Source organism: Liolophura sinensis, chromosome 1, assembly GCF_032854445.1.
Source record: "Liolophura sinensis isolate JHLJ2023 chromosome 1, CUHK_Ljap_v2, whole genome shotgun sequence".
Taxonomy (NCBI): Eukaryota; Metazoa; Mollusca; class Polyplacophora; order Chitonida; family Chitonidae; genus Liolophura; species Liolophura sinensis.
Window position 1 is genome coordinate 32,117,524 of NC_088295.1, and position 24,174 is coordinate 32,141,697.

At 40.8% G+C, this 24,174-nt stretch overlaps 1 protein-coding gene across 1 annotated transcript in view; it reads left to right on the forward strand.

Annotated features, from left to right (window-relative positions):
* LOC135477886 (protein mono-ADP-ribosyltransferase PARP4-like) overlaps positions 1-18,716 on the forward strand; it is a 43,458-nt gene extending 24,742 nt beyond the window's left edge. Inside the window, 10 exon segments of the mRNA XM_064758136.1 lie at positions 182-262; positions 2,660-2,761; positions 3,078-3,176; positions 4,897-4,957; positions 5,716-5,797; positions 6,132-6,169; positions 9,045-9,083; positions 12,881-12,919; positions 16,241-16,387; positions 18,628-18,716. Of these exon segments, the coding sequence (XP_064614206.1) occupies positions 182-262; positions 2,660-2,761; positions 3,078-3,176; positions 4,897-4,957; positions 5,716-5,797; positions 6,132-6,169; positions 9,045-9,083; positions 12,881-12,919; positions 16,241-16,387; positions 18,628-18,716 (777 nt within the window).
* The last annotated feature ends 5,458 nt before the right edge of the window (positions 18,717-24,174 follow it).

Genomic DNA, 24,174 nt, shown 5'->3' on the forward strand with positions numbered 1-24,174 from the left:
AAATGCACTGAGATTCTGGAAACAGGGTTTCACCATTATTGCTTTAAAATTTTGATATCGTGGGAGTATTAAAGCAGTTATTATATTCTATTTTGTGCAGAAAGGGAATGAAATTAATGAAAGGGTAACAGCCATATGCTTTATATAAAATTAATGACACATTTGTTGACTGTTGTTTCAGATTGTTCACAAATTGACAGCCCGTGGTATTATTCGAGATTGGGAAGATGGCGTCTTGTCATTGGACAGAAACAAGCATGAGGTTGGCACTTTGTCTGTTTTTTTCTGTTTGCACCACTATTATTTTATGTTAATAATATGCATTAAGCAACTTTAGGGCAGTTGAATAATCAGCAGGTCTTATGTTCAAGACTTCAGGGGATCATTTACAGTATACAGTTGATACAAGTGTTGTCCATGATTGATCATGTGCTCTAGTATGAAAAATTCGGTCTAATTCTACCTAACAAGTGACTTAGAATCACCAAAGCGAAGTTGCATTGTACTGATCCTGGGATTAGATATTGGCATTTGTGACATAAAGCAAACAATCGCGCTTGTGAGGTCATTTTATCAGTCTGACATTCTTTGAAGAATTGTCAAAGAATTTGTCTCTTCCTCCAATTTTTGTGTATCTATTTGTATGTCAGCATGGGAAAATGTGACCAAATGTCAGGGGTTTTAAACCCAGAGTGCACCTCTTTCCTCCACCTATATACCTGACCATACTTTAGTATGTGGTGGATCTCATTATAAAACAATACAAGTTTATTGTCACTCAGCTCACTGGCTTCTTTCGAAGTCGGAAGACTGGGATCAAACTTGGGTCAGATTATACTTGGCACTTGTTGTCACGTAGCTTGGCGCTCAAGAGCTGAACGTTTAAAGCAAGTAAACAGGAATGGTCGGCTTGGTGTTGGTATAATGTAACGTAGGTGTCAGAGTTGGAGCTGTTTGTTTTTGAAGAACAATTGTTTCAGTTGTTACATTTACTATTGTGGTACTCTTGGAACAAGGCATCCTGATGTAATGTATTTGACATAAAATTTCATCCATGACTAACTTACTTATTTTTCCTGATTCTGAGAGTTCTATGGATCTTGAAAAGGTGTTTTTTCAGGTTTTCGTGAAAGGTTAGATGATATTCACCTGGAAAAATGTTACCAAAAGTAGTATTTTATTTATTTATTTATTTATTTTGTAAACAGCAAAGAGTTATGATTCTCCAGATATTAGTGTAATGAGGATGTCTGATGTGTTCGGCATGACAATTCAGTGGTGGCAGTATATGTACATACACCTTATGACTGCCCTCTTTGTCTTGTGTTGTAGGCTGATAGACTGGAGCTGAAGGAGTACATCATCAGGCTGAGTAAGGAGTACTCTATTGTCACCCAGCTCACTGCCTTCTTTGTCTTGTGTTGTAGGCTTATAGACTGGAGCTGAAGGAGTACATCATCAGGCGGAGTAAGGAGTACTCTATTGTCACCCAGCTCACTACCTTCTTTCTCTTGTGTTGTAGGCTGATAGAGTGGAGCTGAAGGAGTACATCATCGGGCTGAGTAAGGAGTACTCTATTGTCACCCAGCTCACTACCTTCTTTGTCTTGTGTTGTAGGCTGATAGACTGGAGCTGAAGGAGTACATCATGAGGCTGAGTAAGGAGTACTCTATTGTCACCCAGCTCACTACCTTCTTTATCTTGTGTTGTAGGCTTATAGACTGGAGCTGAAGTACATCATCAGGCGGAGTAAGGAGTACTCTGTTGTCACCCAGCTCACTACCTTCTTTGTCTTGTGTTGTAGGCTGATAGACTGGAGCTGAAAGAGTACATCATCAGGCTGAGTAAGGAGTACTCTGTTGTCACCCAGCTCACTACCTTCTTTGTCTTGTGTTGTAGGCTGATAGACTGGAGCTGAAAGAGTACATCATCAGGCTGAGTAAGGAGTACTCTATTGTCACCCAGCTCAATACCTTCTTTGTCTTGTGTTGTAGGCTGATAGACTGGAGCTGAAGGAGTACATCATCAGGCGGAGTAAGGAGTACTCTGTTGTCACCCAGTTCACTACCTTCTTTATCTTGTGTTGTAGGCTGATAGACTGGAGCTGAAGGAGTACATCATCAGGCTGAGTAAGGAGTACTCTATTGTCACCCAGCTCACTACCTTCTTTGTCTTGTGTTGTAGGCTGATAGAGTGGAGCTGAAGGAGTACATCATCAGGCTGAGTAAGGAGTACTCTATTGTCACCCAGCTCACTACCTTCTTTATCTTGTGTTGTAGGCTGATAGACTGGAGCTGAAGGAGTACATTATCGGGCTGAGTAAGGAGTACTCTATTGTCACCCAGCTCACTACCTTCTTTGTCTTGTGTTGTAGGCTGATAGACTGGAGCTGAAGGAGTACATCATCAGGCTGAGTAAGGAGTACTCTGTTGTCACCCAGCTCACTACCTTCTTTGTCTTGTGTTGTAGGCTGATAGACTGGAGCTGAAGGAGTACATTATCGGGCTGAGTAAGGAGTACTCTATTGTCACCCAGCTCACTACCTTCTTTGTCTTGTGTTGTAGGCTGATAGACTGGAGCTGAAGGAGTACATTATCGGGCTGAGTAAGGAGTACTCTATTGTCACCCAGCTCACTACCTTCTTTGTCTTGTGTTGTAGGCTTATAGACTGGAGCTGAAGGAGTACATCATCGGGCTGAGTAAGGAGTACTCTATTGTCACCCAGCTCACCAGCTTTGTGGCTGTGGAGGAGAGAGCAAAGGTAGGAACACACCTGTGACTCTGCTGGGATTTTTCCCGAAATTTCATGTCTTTGGCATGATACTTGAGTTACGGCATGGGTTCCCCCTGCCACAAGAAACACAGTATATGTACACACACGTAATGACTCCTCATTGCCATATGACTGAAAAATTGTTAAGTATGACGTTAAACCCCAAGCATACATACATATGTACATATATCCATTCATTCATTCATTCATTCATTAATTCATTTGTATGATGATCACTTTGTCATGAATTCAGGATGATATTTTCTTTCATGTAATAATATTTGGCCTTTCTCCTTCACTGTAGGATGAGGCCAAAAGTGTGACGTCAGATGCTCAAATGGAGGAGCTTATTCAGGCAGAAGATGTGGATGATCTGTCCTACATAGGGTGGGAAAGATCTCCGGTAATTACTGTATCTGAGCAGTATCAAATGCACATAGCTAATACACATTACACATTACAGAACCAATGTGAACATCATATATATGTAAAATATCTGATGTGTAGCACACAGGTTCAGCCTCATGGTGGAAGGGGCAGTGCAAGTCAGGTGTAGTTCAGTTGTATGGGGAATTAGGGGTGGGGGTGTCAATGTAATTCAGGTGTTGTTAAGTCATATGGGGGATTGGTGGAGGGGGGGAGGCAATGTAAGTGAGGTGTAGTTCAGTTGTATGGGGGATTAGGGGTGGAGGTGTCAATGTAAGTGAGGTGTTGTTAAGTTGTATTGGGGATTGGTGGAAGGGGCAGTGCAAGTCAGGTGTAGTTCAGTTGTATGGGGAATTAGGGGTGGGGGTGTCAATGTAATTCAGGTGTTGTTAAGTCATATGGGGGATTGCTGGAGGGTGGGAGGCAATGTAAGTGAGGTGTAGTTCAGTTGTATTGGTGATTGGAGGGTCAGTGTACGTCAGGTTTAGTTAAGTTATTTGGGGGATTGGTGGGGAAGGGGACAATATAAGTCAGGTGTACTTCAGTTGTATGGTTGATTAGGGGTGGGGGGGGGGGGGCTCAGTTTAAGTCAGGTGTAGTTATGTTGTATAGTGGATTGAGGAGGGGAGAGCAATGTCAGTTAGGTGTAGTTAAGTTATATATGTAGGTTGGAGAAGGGTATAATGGCCTGTATCACACCCACGGCATGTTAAGGTGGCCACCCACAAGTTGTACATTACCACAAGCTGCATTATACAGGGTGTCTACCACCCTGCGACTCAGCTTGTTTCAAGGTAAAGCTCAGACTGCAGTGAAGGTGTTCATTTTGCTTGATTCTGAGGGTACTGTTGATCTTAAAAACGTCTTGAGATGCTGTTCTACAGTGAAATAGTGTAGATTCAACACTTTCCAGTCGTCAAGACAAACAGTGGGCAGGTTCAAACCCAGCCTTAGTCAAAGAATATGTAGATTCCAGGTTAGGCAGGGTTGTTTGTCAGTTACCTGTACATGTGCCAGATTAGGCATGGTTGTTTGTTAGGTTGCAGGGGAGGCAGGGTTGTTTGTCAGGTACATGTACCAGGTGAGGTATAGTTGTGTGTCACGTACCAGGTGAGGTGTGGTGGTTTGTCAGGCTCATGTACCAGGTGAGGTATAGTTGTGTGTCATGTACCAGGTGAGGTGTGGTGGTTTGTCAGGCTCATGTACCGGGTGAGGTATAGTTGTGTGTCAAGTACCAGGTGAGGTGTGGTGGTTTGTCAGGTACATGTACCAGGTGAGGTATAGTTGTGTGTCAAGTACCAGGTGAGGTGTGGTGGTTTGTCAGGTACATGCACCAGGTGAGGTATAGTTGTGTGTCAAGTACCAGGTGAGGTGTGGTGGTTTGTCAGGCTCATGTACCAGGTGAGGTATAGTTGTGTGTCAAGTACCAGGTGAGGTGTGGTGGTTTGTCAGGCTCATGTACAAGTCTGATGATTTCAGTCAGCTTCAAACCAGTGTTCCTCCAGCCACAAAGCCTAACCACATTCAGATAAGTAAAATACTTATGAGTCAAAGTCTAAAGAATAATATTGGTTAGACATACTGTATGTATATTTGTTCAGGCATGTTTCTAGGGTGACAGGTTTCAGTTTTGTCAATAAAAGTGATTTTCTTTGAACTTCGTTTATTAATGAGAGTGTGTTCTATTATGTTTGCAGCTGGCTTTAGATGTGGCCGAAGACCAAGATATTTTGTCCGTGACTCAGGAGGCACTTTTTGGTAAGATGATCATTATAGATGCTCACTGACCATGTACACTGTTTTTGCCATGTTGTAGCATCTTGCATAGCTTCACCTGTACCTTCCATCATTTGTGTTATATATTTTAATATTTAATTGTTTAATTTTCATTGGTATTTAAATAAACCTTCAGGGTTTTATATCGCTGTACGTGCCCTTCAGTATTATTGTCGTACTCAAATAAACTTAAATCTCTCTTGCAGACAATGCTGTCCACCAAAATTAGTGTTGTTGTTGATTCAGTATCATTTCCTGGGTATTTTGGAGAGGAATGTTGTCTCATAGCCAGAGATAATTTCACATTATTTCTTGTCCTTACCATTTTTCTTTACATGCGGAACAACTCTTAAGATTTGTGTATTGTAGATCAACCAGATTAGGGGTTTTATTTTCATGATGAGGTTATTATTCTGACAAAATTGTATCTTTTTAGACAAGTTATATGATTTTCCCTATTCACATGCACCACCTACATTGTCACTGCTAATGGAAATTTTGTGTTGGGTCACATCGTTTTAATTATGTAAGATTTAATGCTGATACTCAAGTGTTTCCATGTGTTTATCCAAATAAGAAATATTTTAACAGATATATGTATTGCTTGGAGATGTGCATTAGTTTTCTTTGTGCTCATCATAGTTTTCTCAAACCATAAATGAAAATTTCATGTTATCATTTGTGTTAGCTATAACTTGAACTGTAGTTATCTTGTATGCTTTTTTTGATGTTTGAATCAGATGCTGAAGTAATGTTGGACAGTTTAAGTGAAGATGAACACAAGCAGAGTTCTGTCCCTGTGCAGCAGCTCAGAGATGTTATGTGAGTTGCTACCAAATTTGGTCAAAATACCTGTTTCATTGCACAGTTATATTCTTATAAACATTGCCTTCTGTCTCACAAATTTGAAGTTGAAATGCTAAGTTTTCAATTTTTGCATTGAATAAAAGTTTATGGTAGCTTTTTTGTGAAAATAAACGATCTTTTACATTTGAATGAATCAGGGCCACTGTAACAACATGATGGTCCAAAATTAGGTGGAGCCAAAACAAATAATATTTATTATTTTATACTCACTAAACTTAAAACTTTTCACGCATGCTTGATTACTGTATCCTGTGAATGGTAAATTGACTGTTCCAATGTCTTCTTGCAGGTGTGTACGTTCAGAAGCGGCAAGTGCCGTAGTGATGGGTAAGTGGATATCAGTAATGTCAGTTGAAATTTTAGGAGGCACTGGCAGACTTGTACACTGTATTAGAGTGAAGATTGTTAGTTTACTTTGCCTCACTCCAGGCTGTTATCTTCCAATCAATGATGTAACGAATATTAATCTAGATCTTGCTGTTTCAGTTGCAGCCTTATACACAAAGAGCTTTGTTCACCAACTACATGAATCAGTGTGTGGTGTCTTGGTTAGCACCTACATGTATCAGTGTGTGGTGTCTTGGTCAGCACCTACATGTATCAGTGTGTGGTGTCTTGGTCAGCACCTACATGTATCAGTGTGTGGTGTCTTGGTCAGCACCTACATGTATCAGTGTGTGGTGCCTTGGTCAGCACCTACATGTATCAGTGTGTGGTGTGTTGGTCAGCACCTACATGTATCAGTGTGTGGTGTGTTGGTCATCACCTACATGTATCAGTGTGTGGTGTGTTGGTCAGCACCTACATGTATCAGTGTGTGGTGTGTTGGTCATCACCTACATGTATCAGTGTGTGGTGTGTTGGTCAGCACCTACATGTATCAGTGTGTGGTGTGTTGGTCATCACCTACATGTATCAGTGTGTGATGTCTAGGTCAGCACCTACATTTACATGTATCAGTGTGTGGTGTCTTGGTCAGCACCTACATATATCAGTGTGTGGTATCTTGGTCATCACCTACATGTATCAGTGTGTGGTGTGTTGGTCAGCACCTACATATATCAGTGTGTGGTGTGTTGGTCAGCACCTACATGTATCAGTGTGTGGTGTCTTGGTCAGCACCTACATGTATCAGTGTGTGATGTCTAGGTCAGCACCTACATTTACATGTATCAGTGTGGGGTGTGTTGGTCAGCACCTACATGTATCAGTGTGTGATGTCTAGGTCAGCACCTACATTTACATGTATCAGTGTGTGTTGTCTTGGTCAGCACATACATTTACATGTATCAGTGTGTGATGCCTTGGTCAACACCTACTTGTATCAGTTTTTATGTATTTATTTGATTAGTGTTTTATGCTGTACTCAAGAATATTTGACTTATACGATGGTGGCCTGCATTATGATGAGAGAAAAACCCCCAGAGCCCAGGGGAAACCTGCAGGTTGCTGACAGACCTTCCCACGTAGACTTGTATCAGTGTGTGATGTCTTGGTCAGCACCTACATGTATGGTTGGGTGGTGTCTTGGTCAGCACCTACATGTATCAGTGTACGATGTCTAGGTCAGCACCTACATGTATCTGTACAATGTCTTGGTCAGGACCTACATGTACATGTATCAGTGTGTGATGTCTAGGTCAGCACCTACATATATCATTGTGTGATGTCTTGGTCAGCACCTACATATATCAGTGTGTGATGTCTAGGTCACCACCTACATGCACATGTGTCTATTTGTACCGTGCCCAAATCCTTGTGAGGATCTGTGATAATAAGTGATTGACAACATTGTTTGTGCAGTCTAATGTTCTCTGATGACCACTTGTCTTCCACCAACATGGTATGTGTCAGTTACTTGCCAAAGGTTGATGGTCTACCCAGGCATTCCAGTTCCGTCCACAAAATTTAACTATTTCATATATGATATGGGTAGAACATGACCTGGACTTGTCAAAGTTTGTTTGTAAGCATATCACCATGAATGACTAAGTGATTAGTTAAGTGAATAGGAGACCACATTTATGAATTTAAGTATTTTCATGTTTAAAAGAAGTTAAAACTATCATTTTTTTCTAATTAGTAAGTGAAAGTTAAAATATGGTGACACATCACATGTATGAACTTGTATTCATATGTGTTATATACGAGACCTGTGCGAAACCTTCATAGCTAATGTATTCTTCTGTCATGTCTGTACACCATATTCTCTTGTTCTACCTTCACATCCTGTGTGCCACATTGTATGAACTTGTATTTATATGTGTTATATACGAGACCTGTGCGAAACCTTCATAGATAATGTATTCTTCTGTCATGTCTGTACACCATATTCTCTTGTTTTACCTTCACGTGCTGTGTGCCAGATTGTATGAACTTGTATTCATATATGTTATGTACGAGACCTGTGCAAAACCTTCATAGATAATGTATTCTTCTGTCATGTCTGTACACCATATTCTCTTGTTCTACCTTCACATGCTGTGTGCCAGATTGTATGAGCTTGTATTCATATGTGTTATGTATGAGACCTGTGCGAAACCTTCAGAGATAATGTATTCTTCTGTCATGTATGTACACCATATTCTCTTGTCCTACCTTCACATGCTGTTTGCCAGGTTGTATGAGCTTGTATTCATATGTGTTATGTATGAGACCTGTGCGAAACCTTCAGAGATAATGCATTCTTCTGTCATGTATGTACACCATATTCTCTTGTCCTACCTTCACATGCTGTGTGCCAGGTTGTATGAGCTTGTATTCATATGTGTTATGTATGAGACCTGTGCGAAACCTTCAGAGATAATGTATTCTTCTGTCATGTATGTACACCATATTCTCTTGTTCTACCTTCACGTGCTGTGTGCCAGATTGTATGAACTTGTATTCATATGTGTTATGTATGAGACCTGTGCGAAACCTTCAGAGATAATGTATTCTTCTGTCATGTATGTACACCATATTCTCTTGTTCTACCTTCACATGCTGTGTGCCAGGTTGTATGCACTTATATTTATATAGTATGTCAGATTGCATGGACTTGTATTTGAATGTGTTATGTAGATGGCATATTCTCTTGTTCATGCATCACATGCTGTATGCCAGATTGCATTTACATGTATTTGTATGCGTTATATAAGCTGTGAGAACTGTACATGTAGGAAACTCACAGATGATGTAATTGTTCATTTAATTGTTCTAGATTACAGATTGGGAGGAGCTGGTGATGGAGATGACAAAGGTAACTCATCGTCATCAAGTGAGGATGAGGACTACGCTCCAATACCTGATATATATAGTGAAGGTGACATTCTACATTACATGTTCTGCCATTCCTCTATGCCTCTAGATGAGATAAATATAATTATGTGTATGCATGGGCTCTTTCACTCATGGACAGGCCTAAGTCCAGCAAATAAGTTTAAACAATGGACAGGAATGACAATTCTGCAAACACAGCATTTATTTTATTTTCCATCAAAAGTTTGACAATTATGTTCAAGCCTGCTGGCCTTCATCCTGAGAAACATTTTGTCAGTGACGAGACAGACAGTAGCAGCTAGCTATGTCGTCATCCTCCTGATATATAGACAGTGTACGGGACATAGTGGCCAGCTATGTTGGTGACATCCTCCTGATGTATAGACAGTGTACGTGACATAGCGGCCAACTATGTTCTTAGCATCCTCCTGATATATAGACAGTGTAGGGGACATAGCGGCTAACTATGTTGTTGGCATCCTCCTGATGTATAGACAGTGTATGGGACATAGAGGCTAACTATGTTGTTGGCATCCTCCCGATGTATAGACAGTGTACGGGACATAGCGGCCAACTATGTTGTTGGCATCCTCCTGATGTGTAGACAGTGTACGGGACATAGTGGCTAACTATGTTGTTGGCATCCTCCTGATGTATAGACAGTGTACGGGACATAGAGGCTAACTATGTTGTTGGCATCCTCCCGATGTATAGACAGTGTACGGGACATAGAGGTTAACTATGTTGTTGGCATCCTCCTGTGGTATAGACAGTGTACGGGACATAGAGGCCAACTATGTTGTTGGCATCCTCCTGATGTATAGACAGTGTACGGGACATAGAGGCTAACTATGTTGTTGGCATCCTCCCGATGTATAGACAGTGTACGGGACATACAGGCTAACTATGTTGTTGACATCCTCCTGATGTATAGACAGTGTACGGGACATAGCGGCCAACTATGTTGTTGGCATCCTCCTGATGTATAGACAGTGTACGGGACATAGAGGCCAACTATGTTGTTGACATCCTCCTGATGTATAGACAGTGTACGGGACGTAGAGGCTAACTATGTTGTTGACATCCTCCTGATGTATGTGTGGGGATCTGTGATAATAAGGGATTAACAGCATTGTTCGTGCAATCTAATATTCGCTGATGTATTCTTCTGTCATGTCTGTACACCATAATTCTCTTGTTCTACCTTCACATGCTGCGTGCCAGATTGTATGAACTTTTATCATATACCTATGCGTGTTACCCGCCTGATACAGAGCCCCCTGATATTTTTTCGTATCACCATCCTCTGAACATTTTGCGCGCGCGAAACTACTTTTGCACCGAGTGACCTTTCCCTGGGAAAGCCCTGCGGTCCTTGACAGGGATTTCCATGCAGACCTGACCTACTTACACGAACATGCAACTTATTCTCCCTAAATTTAAGACCCAGAAAAACTAATAAAAATTTTTCTACACTGTCTACATGCCAACATTATGGGCAAAAAGGTTATAATCAAATATTTTCGTCATTTTATTGTGTCATCTGCTATGTGATTTTTGGTGTCAAATTACATTCCGCCACGCTGATAGCTGTCGATGTCAAACTATATGAAAGTCCGGTAGAGGCGTACAAAGTCTACAAGGACCACAGGCCACCAAAAATGTGAACAGCCGACAATCCATTTTACCTCGGCATCGATTACAAAAGAAAAGTTTGCAGCAATGTATGGTACAAATGCCAACCAATGGGAGAGCACACCCTAAAATCAATTATGAAAACCATGGCAAAACGATCGAACTTACCTGGCCATTTTACAAACCACAGTGCCCGCAAAACAACATGTAACCGTCTCCATCATGCTGGCGTAGCTCCCGCAACTATCATGCAACTCACTGGTCACAAAAATATTGCAAGTATGAATAATTACGCTGTTTTTTTCTCATAGTATGCAGGAAAAGATGAGCCACATCATTTCAAATGCACCAAATGTCACAAAGCCTTTCGCTGCGAGCGTAACTCTTTCTCCCCAACCCAGTACATCCACAAAAATTGATGCAGCTGTCCCATCATCTTCTACAGTACAGAATGATCTGTTTGTTTCACAGAATTTCACACACAATGTAAACCATGCCACCAGAACATGTACAACTACCGGTATTTTCCAGGGTGCATCCTTTTCAAATTGCACGTTCCACCTCAATTTCTGCCACGGATCAGCTGCTCATTAACTTTGTTGACAAACTCTTTCAAGAACTCACAGAGACTTCAGCAAATTTATAGAACTTTCAGTCATCCACATGCAATTAAATCACTTCTTCACTTCTAAAATTGGTGGTTGACCTGATTTAGCGCACTTTACAGCTGCTATAATCAATTTCAAAATGCCACTTGTCAGGTTTGAGATGATGTTTATATAAACGTTACAGTTCTTGCATTCAGATAGCATCTGTGTTTTTCGAAAAGCCAGCTATACTTACTTGATGTTGTATAAATAATATTTCCACGGTTTTTTGAGTCTTTGTTTTATTTTATTTTCTTTATTTTCATATTTTTTTTTTTACCCAATGTTTGTGTCTTCAGCGGTGGTCAACTATTTTGAAATATGCTATATTTAGAACGAAATCCATGTGCGCGTCACAGTTTGTGAGCATTATGACGGCCTGTGCACTGCCAGACACTATACCCTAAGCAAAGTAGTCTGAAGAAATATCTGCACTTTATGACCCCCAAAGTAGTGTCAATAGAAGGTATATGATAAGTAGATTATCATCACACTGTGCTGATCTGCATCATCCTATCTGCTCTCGTTCTCTGCGGTTGCGTTGCCGTATCGACCGAGCCCTGTGGGCGACGATTCAGATCAGCACAGTGTGATGATAATCTCTGTATTCATATGTGTTATGTACGAGACCTGTGTGAAACCTTCATAGCTAATGTATTCTTCTGTCATGTCTGTGCACCATATTCTCTTGTTCTACCTTCACATCCTGTGTGCCAGATTGTATGAACTTGTATTCATATGTGTTATGTACGAGACCTGTGCAAAACCTTCCGAGCTAATGTATTCTTCTGTCATGTCTGTACACCATATTCTCTTGTTTTACCTTCACATGCTGTGTGCCAGATTGTATGAACTTGTATTCATATGTGTTATGTACGAGACTTGTGCAAAACCTTCATAGCTAATGTATTCTTCTGTCATGTCTGTACACCATATTCTCTTGTTCTACCTTCACATCCTGTGTGCCAGATTGTATGAAGTTGTATTCATATGTGTTATGTACGAGACCTGTGCGAAACCTTCATAGCTAATGTATTCTTCTGTCATGTCTGTACACCATATTCTCTTGTTCTACCTTCACATGCTGTGTGCCAGATTGTATGAAGTTGTATTCATATGTGTTATGTACGAGACCTGTGTGAAACCTTCATAGCTAATGTATTCTTCTGTCATGTCTGTACACCATATTCTCTTGTTCTACCTTCACATGCTGTGTGCCAGATTGTATCAGCTTGTATTTATATAAGTTGCGTATCCAGTATCCTCCAGTATACTACCTTCATATGCAGTGTGTCAGGTTGCATGGACTTGTATTTGTATGTGTTATGTAGGAACTGTAGAAAACTTTTAAAGAAGATGGCATATTCTCTTGTTCATGCATCACATGCTGTATGCCAGATTGCATTTACATGTATTTGTATGCGTTATATAAGCTGTGAGAACTGTACATGTAGGAAACTCACAGATGATGTAATTGTTCATTTAATTGTTCTAGTTCACGGATGGGGAGGAGCTGGTGATGGAGATGACAAAGGTAACTCATCGTCATCAAGTGAGGATGAGGACTACGCTCCAATACCTGATATATATAGTGAAGGTGACATTCTACATTACATGTTCTGCCATTCCTCTATGCCTCTATGGGCTCTCTCACTCATTGACAGGTCTAAGTCTAGCAAATAAGAAGTCTAAACAATGGACAGGAATGACAATTCTGCAAACACAGCATTTATTTTATTTTCCATCAAAATTTTGACAATCATGTTCAAGCCTGCTGGCCTTCATCCTGAGCAACATGTTGTCAGTGACGAGACAGACAGTAGCAGCTAGCTATGTCGTTGTCATCCTCCTGATATATAGACAGTGTACGGGACATAGAGGCCAGCTATGTTGGTGACATCCTCCTGATGTATAGACAGTGTACGGGACATAGCGGCCAACTATGTTGTTGGCATCCTCCTGATATATAGACAGTGTAGGGGACATAGCGGCCAACTATGTTGTTGACATCCTCCTGATGTATAGACAGTGTACGGGAGGTAGAGGCTAACTATGTTGCTGACATCCTCCTGATGTATAGACAGTGTACGGGACATAGCGGCTAACTGTGTTGTTGACATCCTCCTGATGTATAGACAGTGTACGGGACATAGTGGCTAACTATGTTGTTGACATCCTCCTGATGTATAGACAGTGTACGGGACATAGCGGCTAACTATGTTGTTGACATCCTCCTGATGTATAGACAGTGTACGGGACATAGCGGCTAACTATGTTGTTGACATCCTCCTGATGTATAGACAGTGTACGAGACATAGCGGCTAACTATGTTGTTGACATCCTCCTGATATATAGACAGTGTACGGGACATAGCGGCCAACTATGTTGTTGACATCCTCCTGATGTATAGACAGTGTACGGGAAATAGAGGCTATGTTGTTGACACCCCCACGATGTATAGACAGTGTACAGGACATAGTGGCCGGCTATGTTGTTGGCTTCCTCCTGATGTATAGACAGTGAATGGGACATAGAGGCCAACTATGTTGTTGACATCCTCCTGATGTATAGACAGTGTACGGTACGTAGAGGCTAACTATGTTGTTGGCATCCTCCTGATATATAGACAGTGTACGGGACATAGCGGCTAACTATGTTGTTGACATCCTCCTGATGTATAGACAGTATACGGGACATAGAGGCTAACTATGTTGTTGGCATCCTCCCAATGTATAGACAGTGTATGGGACATAGAGGCTAACTATGTTGTTGGCAGCCTCCTGATGTATAGACAGTGTACGGGACATAGCGGCTAACTATGTTGTTGACATCCTCCTGATGTATAGACAGTGTATGGGACATAGAGGCTAACTATGTTGTTGGCATCCTCCTGATATATGGACAGTGTACGGGACATAGAGGCTAACTATGTTGTTGACATCCTCCTGATGTATAGACAGTGTGCAGGACATAGAGGCTAACTATGTTGTTGGCATCGTCCTGATGTATAGACAGTGTACGGGACATAGTGGCCGGCTATGTTGTTGACATCCTCCTGATGTATAGACAGTGTACGGGACATAGCGGCTAACTATGTTGTTGACATCCTCCTGATGTATAGACAGTGTATGGGACATAGAGGCTAACTGTTGTTGGCATCCTCCTGAGGTATAGACAATGTATGGGACATAGAGGCCAACTATGTTGTTGGCATCCTCATGATATATAGACAGTGTACGGGACATAGCGGCTAACTATGTTGTTGACATCCTCCTGATGTATAGACAGTGTACGGGACATAGCGGCTAACTATGTTGTTGACATCCTCCTGATGTATAGACAGTGTACGGGACATAGTGGCCGGCTATGTTGTTGACATCCTCCTGATGTATAGACAGTGTACGGGACATAGCGGCTAACTATGTTGTTGACATCCTCCTGATATATAGACAGTGTACGGGACATAGAGGCTAACTATGTTGTTGACATCCTCCTGATGTATAGACAGTGTACGGGACATAGTGGCCGGCTATGTTGTTGACATCCTCCTGATGTATAGACAGTGTACGGGACATAGCGGCTAACTATGTTGTTGACATCCTCCTGATATATAGACAGTGTACGGGACATAGCGGCTAACTATGTTGTTGACATCCTCCTGATATATAGACAGTGTACGGGACATAGAGGCTAACTATGTTGTTGACATCCTCCTGATGTATAGACAGTGTACCGGACATAGAGGCTAACTATGTTGTTGACATCCTCCTGATGTATAGACAGTGTACGGGACATAGCGGCTAACTATGTTGTTGGCATCCTCCTGATGTATAGACAGTGTACGGGACATAGCGGCTAACTATGTTGTTGACATCCTCTTGATATATAGACAGTGTACGGGACATAGTGGCCGGCTATGTTGTTGGCATCCTCCTGATGTATGTGTGGGGATCTGTGATAATAAGGGATTAACAGCATTGTTCGTGCAATCTAATGTTCGCTGATGTATTTTTCTGTCATGTCTGTACACCATAATTCTCTTGTTCTACTTTCACATGCTGCGTGCCAGATTGTATGAACTTGTATTCATATGTGTTATGTACGAGACCTGTGCGAAACCTTCATAGCTAATGTATTCTTCTGTCATGTCTGTACACCATATTCTCTTGTTTTACCTTCACATGCTGTGTGCCAGATTGTATGAAGTTGTATTCATATGTGTTATGTACGAGACCTGTGTGAAACCTTCATAGCTAATGTATTCTTCTGTCATGTCTGTACACCATATTCTCTTGTTTTACCTTCACATGCTGTGTGCCAGATTGTATGAAGTTGTATTCATATGTGTTATGTACGAGACCTGTGCGAAACCTTCATAGCTAATGTATTCTTCTGTCATGTCTGTACACCATATTCTCTTGTTTTACCTTCACATGCTGTGTGCCAAATTGTATGAACTTGTATTCATATGTGTTATGTACGAGACCTGTGCAAAACCTTCATAGCTAATGTATTCTTCTGTCATGTCTGTACACCATATTCTCTTGTTCTACCTTCACATGCTGTGTGCCAGATTGTATGAGCTTGTATTTATATAAGTTGCGTATCCTCCAGTATACCCCATTATCTGGTTCTACCTTCATATGCAGTGTGTCAGGTTGCATGGACTTGTATTTGTATGTGTTATGTAGGAACTGTAGAAAACTTTTAAAGAAGATGGCATATTCTCTTGTTCATGCATCACATGCTGTATGCCAGATTGCTTTTACATGTATTTGTATGCGTTATATAAGCTGTGAGAACTGTACATGTAGGAAACTCACAGATGATGTAATTGTTCATTTAATTGTTCTAGATTACGGATTGGGAGGAGCTGGTGATGGAGATGACAAAGGTAACTCATCGTCATCAAGTGAGGATGAGGACTACGCTCCAATAACTGATATACATGGTGACTGTGACATTCTACATGACATGTTCTGCCTTTCCTCTATGCCTCTAGGTAAGATAAATATAATTATGTGTATGCATGGGCTCTTTCACTCATTGACAGGCCTAAGTCCAGCAAATAAGAAGTCTAAACAATGGACAGGAATGACAATTCTGCAAACACAGCATTTATTTTATTTTCCATCAAAATTTTGACAATCATATCCAAGCCTGCTGGCCTTCATCCTGAGCAACATGTTGTCAGTGACGAGACATACAGTAGCAGCTAGCTATGTCGTTGTCATCCTCCTGATATATAGACGGTGTACGGGACATAGTGGCCAACTATGTTGTTGACATCCTCCTGATGTATAGACAGTGTACGGGACATAGCAGCCAACTATGTTGGTGACATCCTCCTGATGTATAGACAGTGTACGGGACATAGCGGCCAACTATGTTGTTGACATCCTCCTGATATATAGACAGTATACGGGACAGCGGCTAACTATGTTGTTGGCATCCTCCTGATGTATAGACAGTGTACGGGACATAGCGGCCAACTATGTTGTTGGCATCCTCCTGATGTATAGACAGTGTACGGGACATAGCAGCCAACTATGTTGTTGACATCCTCCTGATGTATAGACAGTGTACGGGACATAGCAGCCAACTATGTTGGTGACATCCTCCTGATGTATAGACAGTGTACGGGACATAGCGGCTAACTATGTTGTTGACATCCTCCTGATGTATAGACAGTATACGGGACAGCGGCTAACTATGTTGTTGGCGTCCTCCTGATGTATAGACAGTGTACAGGACATAGAGGCCAACTATGTTGTTGGCATCCTCCTTATGTATAGACAGTGTACGGGACATAGAGGCTAACTATGTTGGTGACATCCTCCTGATGTATAGACAGTGTACGGGACATAGTGGCCAACTATGTTGTTGGCATCCTCCCGATGTATAGACAGTGTACGGGACATAGAGGCCAACTATGTTGTTGACATCCTCCTGATGTATAGACAGTGTACGGGACATAGCGGCCAACTATGTTGTTGGCATCCTCCTGATGTATAGACAGTGTACGGGACATAGCGGCCAACTATGTTGTTGACATCCTCCTGATGTATAGACAGTGTACGGGACATAGCGGCTAACTATGTTGTTGGCATCCTCCCGATGTATAGACACTGTATGGGACATATCGGCTAACTATGTTGTTGGCATCCTCCCGATGTATAGACAGTGTACGGGACATAGCGGCTAACTATGTTGTTGGCATCCTCCCGATGTATAGACAGTGTACGGGACATATCGGCTAACTATGTTGTTGGCATCCTCCCGATGTATAGACAGTGTACGGGACATAGCGGCTAACTATGTTGTTGACATCCTCCCGATGTATAGACACTGTACGGGACATATCGGCTAACTATGTTGTTGGCATCCTCCTGATGTATAGACAGTGTACGGGACATAGCGGCTAACTATGTTGTTGACATCCCCCCAATGTATAGACAGTGTACGGGACATAGCGGCTAACTATGTTGTTGGCATCCTCCCGATGTATAGACAGTGTTCAGAGTGCATATACTGCTGCTTACTGCTGTAACTTCTTGTGTAGCGCTTACCACCTTGTTAGCTACAACTCCTGTTTACGGTTTATGCCTGTCCATCTGTTGTTAGCTTTATTTCCCATCTCAAAACTCTCAGTTGAAATCTTCAAGCAAGAACTTACTTCAGGCAATGTGTGAAACTCACCCAACAACTATACAGTTTGAAGATATAGCAATCCGCAGATGAGAGTTAAATGTTTACCTAATAAGCCTGTTCTTTATGATTCCATTTTTACATGATGCTCATTGTATAAATAGTCCAAGAAGGTGACTGTGTCTAGTGGTGAGCCCCTCGTTCAGTCCAGAAACGCAATTGCTCCAAATATATTTAAAGAGAGTATATCGGTGAATTTTGGTGGAAAATAGATCGGTAAAAATCTGTCTGTTTGCCATTGTTTTGGAATAATCAAAATGATTACCTTTCACAAAATATTAGCCGTGTTTGCGAATGTCCTTATCACTGTGTATAGTTTAGGTATGAGTCGAATACTTACTGAAAGACAATGATGTGAGCTATTCTTGGTAAATAGAGTGATCTGATGGTGAATATGGATTTTTCCTCCAAAAGTCTCCGGTATAGATTCTCTAAGAAAAAGCTTCCACATTTGGTGCACATGTTTTCCTTGAAGAACAGTTCTTCTGAAACACATTATTTTAATTTTAACACTTAATATTGAATGTCTGACAGGTCTGAATTTATTAGGAGAGGAAGCAGAAGAAGAGGATGTGAAAGAAGAGGAAGAAAAGCATTCATTGAAAACATTTCAGAGTGAGTGAATTATCCTTTAAATCATTAGGGAAGAACTGACCTGCAAGAATGTATGTTGTGAAGAGTATCTAAGAATCTATTCTGTCACATCTGCCAAATTTGTACTACATGTACTTGGAGAATATAGAAACGTTGGCAGCTTACACACAATCACAATTTTTAATTTCATTATTTGATATATGAATAAATGAATCAAGGCTCATTAAGTACTTTTCCTCAGAGTTACTCACATAAATGCTACTGGCATTATTTTGTTATTATGTGTTAACCCATTAGGTTTGTTTGGGTGTATATTGTGTTCACCTTCACATGGTTTGTATCTGTGAGTCATTAATGAGTGACCGGCCGCATTATAGTACAGTGTTATCCATACGTCTGTTAAAAATTGGTCCTGAGAGGAGTATCTTGAATTTCTGAAATCTTGTTTTACTGTTTTGGCCTCTTTACCAGGGGCTGTTATATAGGGAAGGATAAGATTGCGCTTGGCCAGTGTTAATCCCACCATAATGTCGTCATCATCATATGAAGTGCACCATTATTCAGTAGGCAGATAAACACCAATCAAATAAATAAGTAGATATTATTAAAAAGTAAAGTTAAGCCATGAAATGAGATCAAATGTTACTTCTCAGCTGTAGCATTCCACAGCTTTACAGTATCAGTGTTTGAATTCATGCACAGTTTGAAAAGTCTAAAGCCCTGTCCAGACTATCCCACATCACTCAGCTTTTGTTGAATTAACAAGATTCAACTTGAAATTGAGGCAACAGGTTGTGCCATGTTGAGTAGTCTAGACAGGTACTTCAACTTCGTTCAGTAACACTCCTCACCATCCAAAATTGTTGAATCAAAAATGTGCATGTGTATTTTTGTCAACAAGTTGAGTCAATCAGCAAGCGTGTAAAAATAATGTGACCGCCTTAAGGCATGTGACCTGGGCAAAACAGCAGCACCACAGGCGAAAGAGAGAAACTGGTCTCATGATGAGACAGTTTCGTTGATACAGGAGTATGATATATACCCTTGCCTGTACAACACTGTCTCTATAGATTACAAAGACAGGGACAAAAGAAAATCATTGTCTCATGCACTGGAGAGAAAGATGGAAATTTCCCTGCAATTTATTGAAAGTTTGGTGAAAAAACACAGCTCAGCACACAAGTGTTGGACAATGTTGAACTATCTGATTTGTAGTGTGGACGGGATACTCAACTTACCTCAACAGATTCAACTTACTGTTGAGTCAACAAAAGTTGAAAGATAGCCTGGACAGGGCTTCAAGATAAAGTAAAACACTTTGATGATTTGCTTTTAGCTCACTTGTACAAAATAGAAATGTAGCTTAGTTATGTCACTCCCTGAGCGTCAGATAGCAGGGATGCACTGTTGAACAAAATGTTAAAAGTGGTATGTTAAAAAGTACTGCATATGTTGAGCTCAGGATTTGCACATATGTAGAGCACAATAGCATCAGAGGAACATTCCATCGTTGATTGAGTGTGTACATATTAAATGCCGTAAATTACTGAATTCTTGTCTTGATGTATTGTGTAAACAAACTGGTATGGATGGTATCTCCAAAAGTATTTATGTACTGAGCTCAGATTTTACACACATATAGAGCACAATAACTTGAAGGGGATGTTCCATCATTGATTTGCTTATGTGTGTGCATACGTAGGGTTTTTGACACTCATTTTGCTAATCATCATATATTTGATCTCTATGATATAAATGAACTAGTCTTGAAAAATTGCCTCCAAAACCATTTAATTGATACAAATTAGACAATCTTTAAAACTTTTTGTAGAGCATAACCTGACCCAATCAGAAAAACGAAGTAGATTGGTAGAGGTAGATTTTTTAGAAGTTTCACAAATGAAAATGATAGGGATTTTAAAAACATTGAGAGACAAACAAACAAACAAAAATTCCATCAAAAGTGTAATAAAACTATCTAAAAAACAATAAGAGTAAGGCCTTTTTTGCAGAGTTGATTAGGTCATATTTAAATGATAGCCTTACTCCCCAAATCACTCCATGATATATTGGAAAAGTTTTTCTTTGTTAACCCCTCATGTAATGTAGACAGCACTGTGCGCCTGATACACAGGACTTTGCGCGTACATTACAGGTAATACTTCAAGCTTGGGGATGGAAGGTAGTCCTGATGAGTACTATGAGGCTATAGATACTGATGCTGCATTCTTCCCAGATATGTACAAGTAAGTTAATTATGGAAACTGTAGGTATATCACGGATGGTCTGAACTAGCTTGGTGTGCCTCCAGTTTCATTATAATGTTTTCAGGCTGTTCTTGCTCTGATTGTTATTCTTTGTAAGTATTGTTTTTGTTTTCCCAAATTTGTTTTTAGTATTAAAGAAAAGCTTTCACTGGTAATGGTATAAACTACCAAGTAAGCTATTCCAGAATTGTTTGTCACTCTCAGCCTGTATCTGCAAGTGGTTATGATCCCTCTTTATCTCACTTTTCATCTCATCCATTTCAATTTCAAAAGGAGTACATGCATGAATTAATATTTGTTGACAGAAAAGAGTGCGTAGATGAAGAAGCGGTGGATGATGTACGTGCTGCTGCAGATGAGCAAAGCTGTGCTGACGTACTCATCAGCATGGCGCAAGCAATCCCAGCACGCAGCCTGTCACCAAGACGTTTCCTAACCAGCTCAGGTACACACAGGACATGCACTTACACGTAGTAAGATATGTGAGGAGCACTGTCCAGTTTTACGGGGCCCCTAGCTGACTTAGATGTCATTATGCTTTCCCCTTGGATACCACTAGCTATTGACGAGCAAGGTTGGATGCTGGAATATAGCTGCTTCTTGTCGAGGGGTTTGCCCAGTATATGTTTTCACATGAGCAGACAAGATGTCCAAAGCTCTACTCAGTTTAATCATCCCATGAAACCCTGACCCACCATCATATTTGTGAAAATTTTTTGAAAACAGTGTTGAAAGAACAGTCAGATAAATAATAAAACATGTGTAACACCATAGTCACAACGTCAGACTGTACACCAGGTAAGCTATACAAATCCGCTCGACACTGCACATCTCTGCAGAAATACAGGTATACTGATTAGACAAATGGTACATGTAACCACAGTGTAGAATGTCCCCCAAAACAGTGCACTTTTTAGAGGCTAATGAACGTCACATTTTTCAAGAAAGAATTCTCCAAATATCTGTGCAAGATCGGTAGAATCATTAGAAACTGACAAAATGTGCAGCATAACTTTGAGGTCATTAACTGTAGAATGGTCTGTGTTGGTAAAGTGTCACCACGATAACACTGCAAGATTGCCAAAGTGCCAGTAAACCATAATCTTTGATTCATTTAACCACTCATACTTTAAGTGATCTGACAAGAACGGAGAAAAAATGTTAATTGCAAATTCAGACTATTTTGATTTTAGTTTTACCTGTGATCAACCCAGGTATGATATGCACTTCAGAAACAGCATTTTGTTGAGTGTAGCAAGATGTAAGCATTACTGGGAAAATATGGTAGATGACCGTAGCTTTGTGAGTTACTAAGTGGCACATTTTGCCTGCTTCTGAGAGTTCTATTGATTGTAATAAGGTAGTTTGAGGTTTGTTTGGCAGGTAGGGTGATATCTAGCTGGAAATGCTTGCCTTCAAAAATGTACTTTTTGGAACAAAATGTTAGATCATTTACAGTAGGACTTACTGATTAAAAGTCTGTGAAAAGGTATGGCATGTTGTTTGTTTCTATTTGATTGGTGTTTTACACCGTTCTCAAGAATATTTCACTTATTCCACAGTGGCCAGCATTATGGTGGGAGGAAACCAGTCAGAGCCCAGCAGACCAACCCGTGACCATCAGCAGGTTGCTGCAGACTTTCTCATATGTGGCCTGAGAGGAAGCCAGCATGATCTGGACCTAGCCACCGGTACTATATTAACTGTTGTCTATATACATTGTATTTTTGAAAACAAAATCTGTTAAGCTTGTATTAATGCCAGTACACGTACCCCCAATAGTCATCTTCTGTTTCACCTAGCCTCTGCCCATTTTCCTCCCAACATAATGCTGCCCTTGTATAAGTGAAATATTCTTGAGTATGGCGAAAAACATCAGTCAAAGAAATATGTATATCTGCATGTTTACATTAAGGTCATGCTGCAGGATATTCACCATTATTGCCAAATAGGGTTATAGGTGTGAAAAAAGCGTCTACCTTGTGGGCGGCGAAGCGTAACCTACATACATGTACATTTGTACAGTAGGGTGGCAGGATATTCACCATCATTGCCAAATAGGGTTATAGGTGTGAAAAAAGCGTCTACCGTGTGGGCGGCGAAGCGTAACCTACATACATGTACATTTGTACAGTAGGGTGGCAGGATATTCACCATCATTGCCAAATAGGGTTACAGGTGTGAAAAAAGCATCTACCTTGTGGGCGGTGAAGCGTAACCTACTTACATGTACATTTGTACAGTAGGATGGCAGGATATTCACCATTATTGCCAAATAGGGTTATAGGTGTGAAAAAAGTGTCTACCTTGTGGGCGGCGAAGCGTAACCTACATACATGTACATTTGTACAGTAGGATGGCAGGATATTCACCATCATTGCCAAATAGGGTTATAGGTGTGAAAAAAGCGTCTACCTTGTGGGCGGCGAAGCGTAACCTACATACATGTACATTTGTACAGTAGGATGGCAGGATATTCACCATCATTGCCAAATAGGGTTATAGGTGTGAAAAAAGCGTCTACCTTGTGGGCGGCGAAGCGTAACCTACTTACATGTACATTTGTACAGTAGGATGGCAGGATATTCACCATCATTGCCAAATAGGGTTATAGGTGTGAAAAAAGCGTCTACCTTGTGGGCGGCGAAGCGTAACCTACTTACATGTACATTTGTACAGTAGGATGGCAGGATATTCACCATCATTGCCAAATAGGGTTATAGGTGTGAAAAAAGCGTCTACCTTGTGGGCGGCGAAGCGTAACCTACTTACATGTACATTTGTACAGTAGGATGGCAGAATATTCACCATCATTGCCAAATAGGGTTATAGGTGTGAAAAAAGTGTCTACCTTGTGGGCGGCGAAGCGTAACCTACATACATGTACATTTGTACAGTAGGATGGCAGAATATTCACCATCATTGCCAAATAGGGTTATAGGTGTGAAAAAAGCGTCTACCTTGTGGGCGGCGAAGCGTAACCTACTTACATGTACATTTGTACAGTAGGATGGCAGGATATTCACCATCATTGCCAAATAGGGTTATAGGTGTGAAAAAAGTGTCTACCTTGTGGGCGGCGAAACGTAACCTACATACATGTACATTTGTACAGTAGGATGGCAGGATATTCACCATCATTGCCAAATAGGGTTATAGGTGTGAAAAAAGCGTCTACCTTGTGGGCGGCGAAGCGTAACCTACTTACATGTACATTTGT